The sequence below is a fragment of the Gigantopelta aegis genome, chromosome 4, assembly GCF_016097555.1.
Source record: "Gigantopelta aegis isolate Gae_Host chromosome 4, Gae_host_genome, whole genome shotgun sequence".
Lineage (NCBI taxonomy): Eukaryota > Metazoa > Mollusca > Gastropoda > Neomphalida > Peltospiridae > Gigantopelta > Gigantopelta aegis.
In genome coordinates this window covers 96,243,280-96,259,546 of record NC_054702.1, presented here as the reverse complement: position 1 = coordinate 96,259,546, position 16,267 = coordinate 96,243,280, and the positions used below count along the sequence as shown (strand labels likewise).

At 34.5% G+C, this 16,267-nt stretch overlaps 3 protein-coding genes across 4 annotated transcripts in view; all 3 read right to left on the bottom strand.

Moving 5' to 3' along the window:
• The window catches only part of LOC121371486 (ninein-like protein), an 82,181-nt gene that overhangs the window by 57,231 nt on the left and 8,683 nt on the right, over positions 1 to 16,267 (bottom strand). The window lies entirely within an intron of this gene.
• LOC121371488 (galactosylceramide sulfotransferase-like) lies at positions 4,185 to 6,465 on the bottom strand. Its single transcript, XM_041497419.1, has one exon. The coding sequence runs from the start codon at positions 6,191 to 6,193 to the stop codon at positions 4,916 to 4,918; it is 1,278 nt and encodes a 425-aa protein (XP_041353353.1). The 5' UTR covers positions 6,194 to 6,465; the 3' UTR covers positions 4,185 to 4,915.
• On the bottom strand, positions 9,469 to 14,011 carry LOC121371489 (galactose-3-O-sulfotransferase 2-like). Its single transcript, XM_041497420.1, has one exon. It carries the CDS (start codon positions 13,077 to 13,079, stop codon positions 11,808 to 11,810), a length of 1,272 nt encoding a protein of 423 aa, XP_041353354.1. The 5' UTR covers positions 13,080 to 14,011; the 3' UTR covers positions 9,469 to 11,807.

Sequence of the window (16,267 nt, the reverse complement as noted above, 5' to 3'; positions counted from 1 at the left end):
TAACTGGTTCAACAAAGGCCATGGTTTGTGCTATCCTGCCTGTTGGAAGCGCAAATAAAAGATCCCTTGCTGCTAATCGGAAAGAGTAGCCCATGTAGTGGCAACAGTGGGTTTCATCTCAAAATCTGTGTGGTCCTTAACCATACGTCTGATGCCATATAACCGTAAATAAAATGTGTTGAGTGCATCGTGAAATAAAACATTTCTTTCTTTCTTTCTTTTGAAACAATTCACTCACGATTACCTCATGTTTAATATGTACATACCAGTACATGTAATGGCAAATGATTTTCTTTAAATATGGCGAAAAACATTCATTCATCTTTTCCAATCACAATAGGTATTAATCAGGGCCGTAGTCAGCGGGGAGGGAGGGCAGTTGCCCCCCAGAAAAAAATATAGAATCTTAAAGAAAATTGTCTTCTTAACCATTTAAGGAGTTTTAGACTATTAAACTACTCAGTTGCCCCCCCCCCCCCCCCCCCCCCAAAAAAAAATTCTTAGCTACCAGGGTGCAAAGCAGCTCTTTATATTTACTCGCCAACTGGCTAGTGAATGAAAAAAAAAACACTAGCCAACTCGAGATTGTTACTCGCCAGGCAACATACATGTATCAAGTACATGTATGGATTAGTACTTCTTATTTACCAGTACTTTTGTTCTTTTCCTTTGTAAACCATTTTTTAATTGGGTTACGTGATTCCGACAAGTGTACTGATGGCTACATTTACCGAAACTAGAACGTATTTTATTTATACGTATTTTATTTATTTATTTTTGTTGACAGTATGCTATTGTTACCAACAATACACCAAAAGAAAAAAAAATTCTCTAGAGTTTTATTTATTTAACACATTCCTGCCATGTAACATTTAGCTTAACGTAAGGTGCAAATAAACTAAATAAGGTGAGAGCTCATTTACAATCAGAAAACCCTGATGTGTCTTGAGGCTTTCCAATTGTGGTTAATAAAGCATTCGGAACACCGTGATTGTCAATCAGCTGAAGAGCTCCAAGTGTGATATGCACCCTGATTTGCAAACAAAGCACGAAGCTGGATTCTGATAAAATAAATCTACTCACCTAAAGGTGAGCAGTCCTTGGCTTTTGAAAAACAAAGGCGAGTGAAAAATCGCACACCTCAAAACGCTTAGGTGAGTGAAAAATCGCACTCATCAAAATGCTAAGGCAAGTAAAAACCAAGCATTATTAATTTATGAAGTAACTGGTATATGTAAATTTGTAAATACAGAGACATATGTTGCAAAAATTAACCAATAAACCAATGTTTTCTTCTAATTTTATGTTGTTTGGTTCATTATAGTGTAGTCGGACTTCTTTTCCCTTTCAGGAATGGAGTTACAATTTATTAAAAAGATTCAGGAGTAGTACTATAGGAACATAATTATGACATGTATACACTGATGCAGATAATTTGATTTTTTAATTACAATATTTACTATTCAGATAATTTGATGCACACAATTATATATATACCTTTTCAGTGTTAGATGGTTTGATGAACATGCAGCTAAATAGTAAACATATATAGGAATCAACTTGTTTTGAATTTCATTCTTATGTATAACGAATATGATTAGGATAGTTGGGATGGGAAAACCCCACTGGTTTCAAGAAGGTGGTTCATGAACCACAACCCAAGCATCTCAGGTGTGCACTACCAACTCATATTATTAAAAAAAAAATTGAATAACTCATGAACTGTAGGCCTACAATTAGTTCAATTGATAGTGTTGGTTGGGACATTGACATTCACGTGGCATTTTTAATTCAATAATTACGCAACCAGTATCCCTCCCTCAACATTTTGTAACACCCCATTTAACCTACCACTACAAGTTACGAACAGGCCCTGACAGCGTTACGTCACTGATCTAGAACGGCCACAATGTTGTTGATAAAAAAATATATACAAACTCTGACAAAATCTGTCATCACAAATGATTTTATTTCAAATGTGGGATGCCATAATAAAGATATATACACATTCATTAATCTCTGCTGAAATACAAATATTTAAATTAAGTTTTATTTGATTTTTTTTTAAGATAAAAAGAAAAATAATAGACATAAAAAAAGAAGAAGACCTAGGCATATTCCTATATACCTATTATCATTTCTTTTCCTTCTTTTTATTATACCATCTGAATTTCATTTCTTTTTTTTTTTAAAAGAAAGAATAAAATTACATGATTGCCATTTTCGGGACCTCACGTAATCTTTGTAGTCTAACAGTTGTGAACTAATCGAGACAATTTTACCGACTTCGCTGATTTCCGTAACGAGCTCATTTGTGCAGGCCACAGAAGCCACTATTTAATTCAATCGCTTTTATCTTTTTGTCATAACTATATGAACAATATAAATGAGTTATCTTTATCAGACGTTGTGATCTATTACCTTACAAAAGTGGACTGTTTCTAATTAATAATAAATTAAATAGGCAAAACATTTGATCGGATTGGTACATCTTCGAAGATGTTTATTAAACCTGTGTTTTCCGATTTGTATAGCAAAGATAAGTACCAGTCATATATTAAAATCTTGCATGGACGCTACCGTTCTCGTAAAAAACATTTCTGGTATTATTAAACGGATCTTTCTATCAGCTACATACAGTAAATAGTGGCAATCAATATACAAAATTAGTTTATGTGCACTGTTTGTTAAGTGTAACATGCGTTATTTTTCACACTCGCCAGATTGAAATTACGTGCGCTATACGAGCGCGATCACACCCGCGCACCTTAAAAGGCAAGGTCTGGGTGAGTGTTTTTCAAATTCAAATCGCCGTAACATAGGCGAGTGTTTTACTCGCAGTATTGCACCCTGGCTACAGCCCTGTTAATATATTTATTTGTTCAATGCATGCAATATCTAATAAAAAATATATACTCAGTAAACAGCTGGATCAATTTATTACAAGAAATACGACATTCTTCACTTACATGCAGTAGAGAAAAACAAATATTATACAGTTGGTACCTTTAAAAGAAAAGAAAAAAGAAGACAAAAGACAAATGAAAAGTTTAAATGTATAGACTCGATAATAAATCTGTTAAACACCCAGTCTACTGATATAGTCTACAAACTAATATTGCCTGTCATGTATGCAGCTGTCACAAATCCATGATAGTGATCGTGGTATATAATTATAGACATTGAACTGTCTTGTGTTATCAGTGGATGTCAACTCACGATCTGAGTGGCAGAATGACTGACTTCAAAACGATCACTGGCTTGTCAAGGTAAAACTCTTATCAAACAGTGGAGATATTTGATATACATGTGCAAACAGGGCAGTATAGTGTACACGAAGATACCAGAGAGTAATATATATATTTCTAGGGGACCATGTGACAAGAAACTCTAAAAAGGAGAGGGTCATTCACTCAAAACTGTTTTAAATTAAATGCTCTGAAACACTTCTCACAACAGAATTCAAGAAGAAACAAATACAGTTTGAATGTGGTGTGGCTCATAAATATCTTCTATTTCAATCAAATATGTGTGGGGATGGTGGGGTGGGGGATACATGACCTTCTGCTTTCCCCACTTCCTATACCTCTGTAGGAGTTATTTTAATGAACATTTTGTATTATGGTTTACTCATTAATTCTAGTGATGACTCACAAATTATTACAAGCTAAATATCTGATTGTGAAATGATGCCTACAGGTGAATTTTGTAAAAGCAGACAAATGTTTTGCAAATTTGTTCACCAAATTAAAAAAGTTTGTGAATGGCAGTACATAAGCTCTATACATTTATTACTAGTACATACAAACAAAATGGATTATGATTTTTTTCTGTGTTGTTTTTGTATTGTGTAGCAAGTTGCATAATTTTAATTGTCATTTAAAGCACAAACTGTTGACAGACTCACAGACTGTATAAATTTGCATTTTAAACCAAATATTATTAAAGCCACTGACATTAGTTTCTGAGGTATCTTTTTTGTGTCATATAAAACTAATTTTGAGCTACTACAAACAGCAAGAAACATGCTGGATTTGACAAAATTGGTAATTTAACAAAATGTCCTAAGTAAAATATAACAGTTTTAATTAAAATACTTTTAATTAAAACTGTTATATTTTACTTAGGACATTTTGATAATAAATTAGATAAATACGTAAAATATTTGACAAGAATTTTTACAGTTTTAAGCTGCATGATAACTATATACATGTACAAGCCTGTACATATATTTGCAAGTTTCTACAAATTCAGTTTCAATGTACATGTATATATTTCAATTGATACTTTTGTAACCACTAATTATAAAGCAACTTAATTATTAAAGGACAAGTCCCGAGTATACAACCATTGTAAAATGTTTCCAACCAATAGTTTTTTAATGACGTAAATAATTAAATACATTTTCTTATTTAAAATATCAGTATCTGTATTTACAAGGTGTTTGTTATTGTCCTAATGCTTGTATAGTCCAAACTGGATTTTACCTCCTAATAACTTTGTATGTACGAAAAAATATATATCACGAATTAAATGGGGAAAAAAAGAGTAGTCGCCAATGAGGCAATGTTATCACAAACGTCTTACAATTGCTGCAAACTCAGGACAGTCCTTCAGCCCTTTTAATATTAAAAGAAAATTAACTTAATATTTGAGGATCCTGTATATAGTCTTATTAATAAGGCAGAGTTTTGGTATATTATTTGAGTATAAAATGGATATATTTTAGGATCCTATCAGGCAGTGCCCAAGTATGGACAAGATACATCTTAGATATACCATGCCTGCCCGATGACAAATTTAGAAACACTTATGGAAATACCTGAACACATGGTCTTTGGTAATGATTACCAATACTGAAGTATCTAAAAAATATTAACACAGGGCTAGATATTCAAGAAAGGATTATGTATGATCAACAATGCCTCAGAACCACTTTTGTTTCATCAATGGGTGGATGTAAATGCCCTTCCTGCTCGTCATATCTCTCTTTTAACAAAATCGGCAGATACTTGCTCTGCAGCTCACACTCTTGTCTGGACACAGTGAAATCAGTACTCCACTTCGATTCGGGGAAGGCAATAGAAGAATCACTATGATCAGAGGACAGACGACAAAATGCAGTAACATCATTTATAATTCTGGTAAACATGGCAACTTCATCAAAGAAATCTTTCCCTTGGAGTCCCACCTTGTTCCAGAATGTAGCATTGAAGTAGTCGTAGAGCAAATAATCAATCCTGCTGATGTTTTTGTGAAGGTTGATGTTCTCCTTGGTCACTGGAGACTTCTTGTCATAGACACCTTTATTGACACGATTGTATATGATGTCCTTCAGAGACCAGCACATGAGTCTTCTCAGCAACACAAGCGATTCATGAAGATACTCCACAATCATAATCAGCATAAAATTTCTGTCTAAGAATCTGATGTACTCTTTAGCAGATGCCAAGTCTTGCGAAATGTCTCTTCTTCCGGGAGGGAATCCTAGAGGCATGCCAAGACAGTGAGACAACAGGTTCTGTGTCATTGAGAATTCATCTCCTGGACACCACCTCCTTACTGACGCCAATTCATAACTCTTGTAGATAGTCTCATAATGTTCAAAATTCTCCAGATAATCCTTTATTTTCTCGGCGAATGTCACCTTGTTGCTGTAATAAGGCAATTCGAAGTACTGGCAGACTGAAAGAAAATGCTGGAAAGGTTTGCGTATGCTTGAGATGTACACAGAGTTCTGTGGCATAATCTCCTGGAGAAATGACTTATTGTAAATAGAATGTTCCATCAGGATGTTATATCCACGGACAGACGGTCGGAAATTTGCCTTCGACAATGGATATGGCCAGCCAAGCCACAGGTTCTTTTTTATAGGCAAAACAAATGAAAGATTGCGATCATAACCAAACTTTCTGAACATAGTTCCCAGACTTTCTGTAGCGCACTTCATGCACTTGATGAACACAAAGTTGCGTCTCTCTTTTTTACATGTTTCTAAAACTATGGAATCATCATCTGAAATGTTGTGATGATGTCCTGTCATCACACCCTTTAATGTGCTATTTGTCTTGACCGGCTGGGTACGAAAATCCAAATACAGCCACGGTACAACGCACATACACAATACAAATGTAAAGAGAAACAAAATAATCACAGATGTTTTTCGTCTGTACATGTACAAAAACACTCCCATGTTCAGAAATGAATGGCATCTATATGTCGGTTTTTGTCAGTGAGATATTTGTGATAGAATATTTATAAGAACCAAAATTAATTTTTTCAATGTATAGGATTTAGTTTTTAAAAATAAAATAAGTGTCACTGATACATTAATCGTTGTATATCTGGATGATTAAAATTTCATCAAATTTTCTGAGACCAATTCACAGTTCAAATTTCTTACAACATGTAACATTTACATGTATGGTACTGTATTACAATACATGTACATGTAAGCTCTGTGATTTAGTAAATGTGATTAAGTAGTAAAATAACACATTATAACAGAAACAGAACAATATTACTGGGCAATTCTATTCACTTTAAGATTTCAAGATACGGCTGTCAGTGTTATTGACGGAAAATATATTAAAAACTGTTCGGAAATGTGTATGTTATTATATCAGTGAAATTAATACATATAATCACATATACGTTTCCCAACAATTTTAATATATTTTCCGTCATTAACACTGACAGCCGTATCTTGAAACCTTGATTGAGTCTGTTTGAAATTAGGTTTTGCAGCATGCCACTGCCTTTGTCTCTGTAGACCTGACATTTAATGAGCTACAATCATTTCATGTGTAAGTTACGCAACTGGCCTTGGTAGTGTAGTGGTTAAACCATTGGACTCATGGGTGGTAGGTACTGGGTTCACATCCTGGTATCGGCTTCCAATCAGAGTGAGCTTAAACGACTCAATGGGGAAGAGTAAAGTAAAAGCTTGTTTTCGTTTAACAACACCACTAGAGCACATTGATTAATTAATCATAGGCTATTGGATGTCAAATATTCAGTAATTCTGAAACATAGTCATCAGAGGAAACATTTTTTTCCAAATGCAGCACGGGATCTTTTATATGCATTTTTCCACAGACAGAAATGGTCATACTACGGCCTTTGACCAGTTGTGGTGCACTGGTTGGAATGAGAAAAAACCCAATCAGATGAATGGATCCATAGAGGTGGTTTGATCTCAAATGAGCACTCAACTGACTGAGCTAAATCCTGACATCGGCTATTGGATGTCAAACATTTGGTAATTCCGATATTGTCCCCGAGAGAAAACACACTAGACTTTTTAGACCAGTGCCTTTGATATACCAATATTGGTGTACTGGCTAGCTATAAATAATATCTACAAATATGAATAACCTATTGATATGCATGGTCCTTTCCCAGTGCATAAAATTTGGCACAAACGATTTTGTCGTTCGTCTGTCGATTATGCAAAACCAATATCAACATAAACGACGGATCGTTGTGCAAAATCTTTAATCACTCATAAAAAAAATCTGGCTAATATCATCAATGTTTTGGAAAACTGTGAAATCGGAAATCCCTGACCTAGATGTATGTCATATGTGCTTAATGGTAATGTTCTAACCAGCTTTTTTCTCCATCATTTAAACATGTTCAGCTATTTCCTTCACTACCACCGTCTACTTTTGTTATAAACATAGGCGCATGGGCTTCCATTATTGTAGGGGGAGAACAGGCTTGTTTTTTTCTGAATTGAGCAAAAATGGCCGAATCTGGATAACAACATTTATTTATATTAGTATTACTATCAAACAGTTATATGTAGGGTTGTAAACAAATCACTACACATTTTTACATGGATTACAACTAATTTTGAGGGTTGAATGATGGAAATACGTGGTAAAAAGGTCTCAGGTTAGCACATTTTGCCCAAATATTTCTATCAGTTTTGCCAAATTTTGAGGTTTTGCTCCGGAACTAGATCACTCCCCCCCCCCCCCCCCCCCACCACCACCCCCGGCCTTCCTGTCTCATATGCTTATAAAATACTTATAAATTGGTTGGAATGCCACTGATATATTTACAATTTACAGAAGTTTGTTGAAATTCTCAACCTCCTGGCGTAACGATATTCAGTGTTTGAAGCACGTCACAGTACTTTTATGGCTAGTTTCTTAGAATATTATATTATATACCGATGCAATTTAATGACACTAATCAAAGCAAAATATGTTTAAAACATTTATAGATGGGTGTGATAAAAATCTCTGTCACTGCTATTCCAAGCCAATCAGAATAATTTGGCCAATTACAGATTCTCTGCAGAAATTGACACTTCTTTTGATCTGAATCAGGTCTATTAATAGCAAACGCAATGGCATATTCTAGAGACTGTACCTAGAGTTGGACCAAATGACTGCTAATATTAACTTTGTGTCTGTCAAAGCATGCCAATATATGGCCTCATCTGAGTTCTCATGTCGCTGTCACAGGAAAACTGTGTTCTCGTTACTATGAATAGCATTTTACAGAATTTCTAATTTCAAACAGATCAAAAAAAAGAAAGAAATGTTTTATTTAACAACGCACTCAACACATTTTATTTACGGTTATATGGCGTCAGACATATGGTTACGGACCATACAGATTTTGAAAGGAAACCTGCTGTCGCCACTTCATGGGCTACTCTTTCCGAGTAGCAAGGGATCTTTTATTTGCGCTTCCCACAGGCAGGATAGCACAAACCATGACTTTTGTTGAACCAGTTATGGATCACTGGTCAGTGCAAGTGGTTTACACCTACTCATTGAGCCTTGCGGAGCACTCACTCAGGGTTTGGAGTCGGTATCTGGATTAAAAATCCCATGCCTCGACTGGGATCCGAACCCAGTACCTACCAGCCTGTTGACCGATGTCCTAACCATGACGCCACCGAGACTGGTCCAACAAATCAAAACTGACATTAATAAAATTTGGTTAAATTATATCAAGGTTTTAAAACGTTTGACAAATATCATCTACAGATCAACTTTATATTTGTTTAAGCCTAAATTGAAATCGGTTAAAAAATAAATAATAAAAAAACATTCTTCCCCAAAAGAGGTCGGAAAAGATTTTGACATTGGTCGATTTTCGTGGGTTAATCGGGTTAGTACAAAAACTAAATTTTTATTTTCACCTGGCAGCTTTCAAGTTAGTCCTAGCACAAACAAAAATATTGTTTCATATTTATGATAGGAAATTTGATGGAGAAAAGCTATGAAAATCACTCATCTTAGATTCATGTTTGATTATCATTGCCCTTTAACCTTTTCATTTGTATCTGAATTAACTACTGAAGAAAATCATTTGTGTAAGCACTAAAACCACACAAACGACATATTGGATTAGAGAAGTCTTTGTCAATTTGTTGAATATAGCTTTCTACAGCATCAGCATTTGAAGTAGTGTTCTGTGTTTCTGCTGGAAAACACAACGGCAATGAGACAACTAATTTTTATTAATGGGAGAGTTATCAGGTACACAGTCTTGTAGATGACACAGTATGACTTTTTTAATTCAATTCACATTTGTTAATGTGATGAAAATATTCAGTAACAGGATCATCACTACTCACAATTGTTTTCAACCTATTGTACATGTAGTTAAACACAGACATGAAATGACTGTAAGGTTCACGGATAATGGTTATGTAAAGAGTATCAGCCATGACAGTTTTGTTATAAATAGAATGTTCCACGATAATATTGAAAGGTCGTTTCAAAGGACAGTAATCAAATCTTGTTATTTGAAACGACCAACCCAGAGATAATCTGCTGCCAACAGGAGTGCATGACGAATGTTAAATTAAGTACGTAACCGAACCGGCAAAACACAGTTCCGAGAGTTTCTGTGGCACACTTGAAACATTTTATAAAAGTAAAATTGGTGTGTTCTTGGCAAGTCCTTCTAGAAGTATCACTTAAAATTCTTAAAGATGAATTCTGGGAATAGACCATTCCTCTGTCTTTTTCACTTTGCTTGTAGAAACTGTTAATCTTTCGAAACAAGAACATGGAAAACAACAGATATATCACACACAGAATCAGCACTGCAGTCGTTACTTGTGAAGATTTTCTTCTAAAAAACATCATTTCCAATCAAGTCTCATTCACAACATGCAAGAGTATTATGATACTCTGAATCGTGTATATCACAACACACATGAATTTGTTAATTATCGGCACTGTTTAAACAATGAAATAAAAATCACTGATACATTAGTAGATATGATTTAATTAGATAAAAACTCAAATGTGATCATGTACATGTAGATTTCATTTGAATGCACTTTATTTTGACGTCCCCAATAGGTTGATGTCTGTTGCCACATTGATCAACTGTCGTCAATGAAAAATACATATACAGTTTTATTTTTGTTGTGAAGAATATATTTGTCAAAAATGAATGCAAAAATAAGCCGACAGCTGTGACTATAACAATACTTTTATGGGCTCAGGTGATTCTTAACAGTTCATTCACCTGTTCCATCCAGCCATCTATAGATCCATCCAATATCAGAAACTAGCTAAACAGCAACCTGTACAGAATGGTGACCTGTTCAATATGATCATTATAAACCCCTCTTAATGAATTTCTCTATGCTGAGTCATACTGTGTGCACAGCAGTTTGCCTGCTTTTCTTTTTATTCAGTTGATATTTGCATGAATTTAAAAAAAAAAAAAAAACCCACTAAATCCTGCTTTACATTAATGCAATTTTGGCAACGTTTTATCAGCAACGGTGCATTTTTATATATCAAAATTTTTGTAACTGGGTTATTATATAATAGTGGTGTTGATTGCAGTCCACAAAACAAGTAGGCCTAACCGAATGGTAGACCCATGCAACCCGATACGATCCTAATTTGATATTTGGCCTAACTGATGAATATTGTATTTAACTTCTGGAAAAGTTGTTGAACTTTATGTTATGTATAAACATGTACGTTATAAAAACGTGTGATACTTGCATACCATATCAATATATAGGACTTCTCCCTATGCTTGTAAATGTGTATGAAAGTACTGATGGTATTGCTAACGATCTCGACCGATGTTTTCCGGTACAAAATACAAAATAGTAACCAAACACTATTGAACATACAGAAATAAAAAAGAAATGTTTTTATTTAACAACGCACTCAACACATTTTATTTACGGTTATATGACGTCAGAATACAGAAATATGTTTACTTCAAACTGATCTTCATGTAAAGAAGATGTCATCTTCTAAATTCTTCAAAACAAACAACGCAAACAGCATGTCAACTTTTACTTCTGCGTTTATATGTGACATCAAACTTTGAGCTGCATTTACTCGGTTTCTGGCGTTATGCTAAGTTGTAGGTGTTCGCGTGTGACGGCTCATATCAACATTTTTGTAAGTGGGTTATTATATAAAATTTGACATCACTGAAGTGTATTTTTAAGCTGTTAGTAAACACTTTGCGTTACACCACTTCGCAACACATTTGTGCGTGGAAATATCACTCATCAATCACCTTTTTTTTTTTCCATGTGCTCATTGCACGTGTACAGAAATGCATATGTGGAAAAGGCATTGTGCATATGCACAATATCAATAAACTCATGCATGGAATTACAGGCGAGATCGTGTTGATGGAAAGAGGGTACAAGTCTTGTGGTCAATTCTTAAATATCTCTATAAACTGAGATTTAGTCTTAAATAACAAATAAAGTAAATCTAGCTGATTTGGAAATATTTCTTTTTGATATAAACTGAAATATTGGTAAAGGTAACAATTAGCAATTCTATCAATTAACACAAAGGCACATATCGATCACCTGGTTTCCTAGTGGGAGGCACAGAATTATGATCCTGTTCATCATGTCTCTTTTGAATAGCTTCTAACAGCTTTTGTTTTAACATCTTACAGCCTTCTGTGCTGAATTCAAACTGTTCATGCCATACAGTTTTATTAAATACAAGCTTTTTTAAATCTGGTTTCAAACAGAACTTCACAACATTTTCCTGGACGGTAGTAAAGTATTGAACTTCACTGAAAAAATCAGGTGTTTGAGCATGAATCCTTTTCCACAAGGTCTTGTTAAAATGGTCATAAAGTTTGTAATCTACTGAACTCCACTTCTGATAAATCTTAACATTTTCATCAGAATGAGGATCAAACTTCTTCACATAATTTGCAACATTTGCATTCCAATAAATAATATCTTTGAAAGTCCAACACATGATGCGTTTAAAAAGAATGAGAGATTCATGGAAATATTCAACAATCATGACAAGAGAGAAGTCTTTGTCAATTTGTTGAATATACCTTTCTACAGCATCAGCATCTGAAGTAATGTTCTGTGTTCCTGCTGGAAAACCTAACGACATTCCAATGCAGTGAGACAACAAATTTTTGGTCATGGAAAAGTTGTCGGGAATACAGTACCTAGTAGATGAGGCCTCGTGCCTTTGATATATTTGTTCATATTTACCAATATGATGTAAATATTCGGTAAATGGGTCATTACTACTCACTTTGGCAATATTTTTCAAATTAAAATATGTAAACACAGATTTGAAATGACTGTACGGTTCACGAATAATGGTTATGTAAAGAGTATCAGCCGGCATCAAGGCTTCCATGACAGTTTTGTTATAAATAGAGTGTTCCATGATAATATTGAAAGGTCGTTTTGAAGGTCGGTAATCAGATTTTGTCATTTGAAATGGCCAACCCAAATAAAGTTTCTTCCCAACAGGAGTGACGAATGTTAAGTTACGTACATAACCGAACCGGCGAAACACTGTTCCAAGAGTTTCTGTGGCACACTTCATACATTTTATAAAAACAAAATTGGTCTTTTCCTTACAACTCATCATAGATATACTGGTATTGTTTTTTAACAATGGATATAGATGATAAAATGATCGTTCTTCAGTTAGCTTATACATTTCGAAATTGTTCATCTTTTTTAACAAATAAACAGGAAGTAACACATATATTACAATACAAACAATAAGCACTGCTATCATCACTTGTGAAACCTTTCTTCTATATATCATCATTTTGGGTATTAGCATTTTTCCAACAAAGTGTTATCTCCAACAGAAACAAAATTAAGTAATTTATTAAATTATTTTGTATGCAAGATTTGATAAGTCTAATCCACCAGCTCTTAGTCTCGGCTAATGAATTTTGGGTTCACACTATTATACTAGCCAAATCTTCTGTGAGGGCTAATAACTTTCTCAAACATCTGTCAAACACTGCTAAATGTATGGCTGTCTGGTCTGGATCCCCTGAGTTTGATACCCAGTAGCCACTGCCTAAAACATCTGTCAAACACTTCTGAATGTATGGCTGTCTGGTCTGGATCCCCGGTGTTTGATACCCAGTAGCCACTGCTTAAAACATCTGTCAAACACTGCTGAATGTATGTCTGTCGAGTTTGGTACCCAGTAGCCACTGTTTAAAACATCTGTCAAACACTGCTGAATGTATGGCCTGGTCTGGATCCCCGGAGTTTGATACCCAGTAGCCACTGCTTAAAAACTGTGCTGATCCATGCTGTGATTACATGCATCCCTAGACTGAGTTCAATACCCAACAGACTCTGATTAAAGTTATTTAAACAATGTTTTGAGGAAATTCCTTTTCTTTGTACTCATCACATTGGTACGGGCACATCTGAATACTATTGTTCCCTAGACACACATGGGCTAACAGCTCGCACTGTACTTCGCAAATATGAAACAAAACATTTTAACTGTAGAATACAATAATATCCAAACAGCTCTTTGGTCATGTCTATATAGCATAGGTTTGTCTGCAAATGAAAACACTTGGGCTACTTTTAACTGTAGAATAGTACTATCTAATTAGTTCTGTAGTCATGAATATCGCACAGGTTTGTCTGCAAATGAAAACACAAGGTTTACCACCGACAGCTGTCGTGTTTGTCATGTCCTTTTATGATCTTTCTTATCAACAGCATGTTCTCAAAGTGCCATGTAAATACTGCAAGCAATATAACCTGTTATCCAAAGCAGTGATCAGTATATGAATGAACAATGTATTAAATAACATACAGGTACATGCATGTCCACACTGGCTGAACATCTTGTTATAGACTTGTGGTGTCTGGTAACATACATGTAGCAAGTGACCTGGTCAGACCAAGTGATACAGGAAACTATTTATTACAAAAGGAGTACAGCTCAGTTAAACTGCATACAGAGAAAAAACACCGAGCTATATAGTGCTCAATACATAAAGCAGCCAGGCATTGAAATTAGCATATTATAGTGCCTAAGGGTACCATAAATTACATGGTAATTAAAGGGACATTCCTGAGTTGGCTGCTTTGTAAGATGTTTCCAACTAATAAAATATTTCTACGATTAAACGTACATATTAAATATCTTTTCTGGTTTAGAATATCAGTGTCCGTATATTTAATGTGTTTCTGGTCGTCTTAATATTTGTAAGAAGCCCAAATTGGATTTTGTCTTCAAATAATTTCGTACGTACAAAATATTTATATTTTTGGAAATAAAATGAAATTTAACCAAGTACAAATACTAATATTTTATGCAGAATAATATATTTGATATGTAATTACAAACGTTAAAAGGTCTTTGTTAGTCGATAACATCTTAAAAAGTGTAGCAAACTCAGGAATGTCCCTTTAATGGCTTAATAACTTATAGGTTATGACACATGTATGTAGTTTTCAATTCCCTTTATCATCCCTTCACAAATAAACTGATACTTTGTTAAACGTTTAAATATCATTGTTCTCCTTATACTGATACTTATTACTTGTGTGTGTATGTGATTTCAGTGTTCAAGATTAAAAGTTTTGGGCAGTATCCCAGTTGGATACTAACAATTCAAAATTTGGTACCCCACCTGAGAATTTAGTATCCCACTTAAACGAAATTCATAAATAACATCATAACAAATTTGGACAACACCGTTCTCGTTCCCAATCTATTGCTACACCGCAATAAAAATCGCAGAATTCGTGAAATTCACAATCAAACGGAATTGGCAAAAAGATTTGCTGCATCTATATTTGCGTAATATTGACATAAATTAATATTTAGCAGTAATCAATAAGTGTTTCTGACATTACTAACGATAAACCTACCTGTATCAATTTTCTGCAGATGTGGAATCGATCAATATCTCAAATAAAATTTGAAGGGAAGAAACATCCAACAAGAACAATAGCGATTTAGCAGTTCCCAGCATTAGACTGAGTACGAGTTGGGGGAAATATTGTTACGGCATAGCATTAGATTGAGTAAGAGCTCAAAAATACTGTTACTTAACTTCACCAGTAAATGACGACTTTCACTGTTTCAGCAAAAAATAAAAATGCAGGATTAAAAAAACCAAGAACCTTATATGGTATCCCGGTGGGATACTGGGTTCTTGAAGTCTGGTATCCAAAATTAAATTCTGGTATCCCCAGGATACTGGGATACCGTTAATCTCGAACACTGGATTTATATTTAAACAGCAGATAACTGATAAAAATGTAGATTCTGGGGGTTTTGTTAAAAAATACATATATTTGTGGAGAACAATGTACAAGGGAACATTTTGTTTTGAAAATCTTGATTAGCGATATTTCTACTTCTAATGAATTGAAAATTATTAACAACTACTGTTTAATGTTTTAAAATTGTGTAGTGATCTTTGAAACTTATGTAGCGAATCGTGCCGCGATACGGAACAAACTGTCTCTCCCCCCCCCCCCCCAGAGTACCATTCTAGACCTTCTTGACATGTGGTAACCTCCTGGTAAACTGAATGATCGTTCTCGACTTATTTTGATGTCTGAGCAACCCAGGGCTAGCTCTGACACTCGACAAATTCACCAATTGTGAATTTCAAAAACAACTGGCTAATTTTTATTTTTATTTGGCAAAATAATTTCATGCAATTTTTTATTTAATTTATATTTTGTTACAAAATAACTGGGTTTAATTCTGCAATTTTTAAAGTTTAATAGATGATTTTGCGAAATTTTCTGCTGACCCAGAGCTAGCCCTGAAACTTGGGTTTTATATACTGTAATATACTGATGGAAAGAAATAAAGGATCACACAGATAGCAACAAGAAATAATGACTATCAAAAATCAACTGATATTGTCAGAAGTTGACTGGGAACATATAGACAGCACATTCAACACTACAGACATTTAATCCCACATTACAACTAGGTATGAAATACAGACAATACTATGCTAGTAGTGA